This window comes from Apium graveolens, chromosome 6 (genome assembly GCF_009905375.1).
Source record: "Apium graveolens cultivar Ventura chromosome 6, ASM990537v1, whole genome shotgun sequence".
Taxonomy (NCBI): domain Eukaryota; kingdom Viridiplantae; phylum Streptophyta; class Magnoliopsida; order Apiales; family Apiaceae; genus Apium; species Apium graveolens.
This window is the reverse complement of record NC_133652.1, coordinates 168,041,119-168,043,980: the sequence shown is the minus strand read 5'-3', so window position 1 is coordinate 168,043,980 and position 2,862 is coordinate 168,041,119. Positions and strand designations below refer to the sequence as shown.

Here is a 2,862-nt window from a genome sequence, read left to right as displayed (position 1 = left end):
TACCATATAGAGTACTAATAAAATCTCAGAATATCCATATCAGAACCCCTACGTAGTGTGGCATGAAAAATCTTCTCATTCAGCAAAAACACTATTCATAAGGGTTTCAAAAATTTTCAAAAATTTGGGGTTATTACAGAAATCCAAAAGCTTTGATCTATTCAGTGTTGATCCAACGGTCTCTCCTCGGGAAGCTTTTGGGATAACTGGTAGTGTTTGGCAATAATCTCCACCAAATACAACAGTTATTCCACCAAATGGCCTTGATGATCTACTAGGATCAATATGAGCCATAATATCTCTTAAACATTTATCAACACTCTCAATACCATGTTGATGCTGCATAGGTGCTTAATCCTAAATGATTAAACTTGTGTTCTGTAAGAATTCAGCAAGATCAATATCGTGCTTTATTCCAGCTACATAGCATTGGTCTATAATAATAGGTATATGAAAGCGTGAGTGAACCGTCCTACCGCCATCTAGCAAAACAGTTGCAATTCCTGATGAGGCTACTGGAAAAACAATTTTACGCTCCAAACGAAGGTAACATAGAAGTGTCTTCCAGACAAATGTTTTCCCACATCCGCCACTTCCATAGACAAAGAACTTTCCGCCTTTGTTAGAATTTACACTTTCGACAACAGCCTCATACACTTCCTTTTGCTCTCTATTCAACTTGATAGAATTCTCATCATGTTGCCTTTTCATTTGCTCTGTATCGTAACCTGTTTTTTCAGCAATTAAACCATTGCCAATGTTGTAAAGAAAGACTTCTGGAGGATAGGGCATTATCAGGAAATCTTTTAAGAACTTTCCAATATCATTCAGAAGTTTTCCAATTTCTGCAAGAACAATTATAAAATAGTTTAACATTTTTATTCAAATTATGTATTCAAAATCTGTAATTATAGAAATTACAGATGTTTTATACTCTGCTCATCGCAAACAAAAAATGACAAAAGAGTGGAAAGATATATAAGTATTAAGATTGAAAGCCAAATTTAAAGATAGTCATACCCGCAAGAGCAAAATTTTGAATGTCACAATCTGGGAGTTGTAAATTCCCATTACAACATTCTTTACATTTTAGGAGGATGATATCATCAGATGTACATTTCCATTGAGCATTCCATAAAAACAGCGGATCAGAGATTGAGCAATATGCTAAAATGTTAGCAAACATTTCACGGAGCTGTTTCACAAGAGATAAGTGAGAATTCTCAACCAATTCTTTATGCCATTGACTGTCATTTTGAAGAAGCCCCATAGCAGCACATGCTTCCTTGAAACTTTCAAAAACATGGCCTTCAACCGTCCTTAGCTCGTCAAATGAAGTACAACTTTTTCTCCGCATAAGTACATGTGGAGATACAACAAATTACCGCCAGTAGCATGTACTTCTTTTAATCTGCCAACTACATCACCTCTTTCGCAAGGTCTCCATTTACACTCTCGGGGTAGCCACGTACAATGCATAGGAAATTCTGCATAGGTAAAATCTCGAGCGGTTGGAAATTCTTTATTAGCTTCGAAACAAGCCTCAAGTTTGTCATTTTACTATCAGCTTGTTGAACAACTTCAGATAGTGTTGTAACTGTTCTAAAACTGATGTACTTGTTTCCAGGTAAATGAATAGGTAATCTATCAACAGATGGCCACCAAGAATGTCCATCAAAACTAAATATTCTCTATGCTACTTCAGAGGCTCAAACATAACGACCATCAAGATATTGCTTTACTTCATTTAAACATGATTGCTTCTTTGATACACTACTATCAGGCGTCGATTTGTTTTTTAGACCATAGTAGCAGTATCTAGGGATGGCAACGGGTCGGGTTCAGATCAGGTATTGTAAAATCCAAATCCAAATCCAAATATTTTCGGGTTATCCAAATCCAAATCCGCCGGGTTTCGGATCGGATCAGATATTTTTCGAGTATCCAAAATTATGAATAATGTAGTCAAATTTAATATTATTTATACATAAAAACACTATTAATCACATTTATATGATAGCTAAAATTAAAATACATTAAGTAATAAGTAGTTAAACACATTATATTGCACGGGTTGACACGATGAGTAATATCTAATATATGTTGATAACATAATATTTAGTATTTTATCACAAATTATTTTTTTATAAATATATACAAAGTACATCTTAAATAATAAAAGCTGATTTTGAAATAAATAGTTATAATTCACTAAATAAGTGTTGACAATCTTGATAATAATCTACTATTACTCAAATAATACAAGAAAAATATGTATATTATATATACTACATCTAAAATATTACAAATAATCTATAATAAATATGTCGGGTTTTAATCGGGTTTCGAGTTCGGATCGGGTTTGGATTGGATTTCGGATTTCGAATCGGGTATCGATTCGGTATAGTTGAAATCCAAATCCAAATCCAAATCCAAAATTTTGGGTTCGGTATATCCAAAACTTCAGGTTTCAGATCGGATATCCGTCGGATCAGATTAATTTGCCATCCCTAGCAGTATCATGACCTTTAAGACAATACCTGAATAGATACTTAAGGGCCTGAGCACTATTACATACCTCAAGATTTATATGGCATTGGAAGAGAACCAATAAGTCTCTATTAAATGGAACAACAAACTTATTGTCCAAAAAACACCTTTCTTTTTTATAATTCTACCAGTGTTACGTCTGCGATGAATTGGAAAACCACAATAATCAATATACGTGTTACCATTGAACCTGAATGAATGTACCGATATTTCCTGGTAAAAAATTATCCAATTCTGTATATAATTACATGGCAATGATCCTAAATATAGTATTATGATACCTCTTAGGAAAGTGTCTCATACATCTTCCTT

At 33.7% G+C, this 2,862-nt stretch overlaps 1 protein-coding gene across 1 annotated transcript; it reads right to left on the bottom strand.

Annotated features, from left to right (window-relative positions):
- Positions 1 to 357: 357 nt before the first annotated feature.
- On the bottom strand, positions 358 to 1,357 carry LOC141665580 (uncharacterized). Its single transcript, XM_074471565.1, has 2 exons — positions 1,021 to 1,357; positions 358 to 845 (listed from the first exon to the last, which is right to left on the bottom strand). Exons 1-2 carry the CDS (start codon positions 1,355 to 1,357, stop codon positions 358 to 360), a joined length of 825 nt encoding a protein of 274 aa, XP_074327666.1.
- Positions 1,358 to 2,862: the final 1,505 nt, after the last annotated feature.

What these genes read in the sequence shown, in the direction of transcription:
- LOC141665580 (XM_074471565.1), bottom strand. Translation starts at nt 1,357, where the DNA reads ATGCGGAGAAAAAGTTGTACTTCATTTGACGAGCTAAGGACGGTTGAA. An exon ending in TCAAAATTTTGCTCTTGCGG is followed by an intron (nt 846 to 1,020) that starts GTATGACTATCT and finishes TTGTTCTTGCAG; the next exon opens with AAATTGGAAAACTTCTGAAT.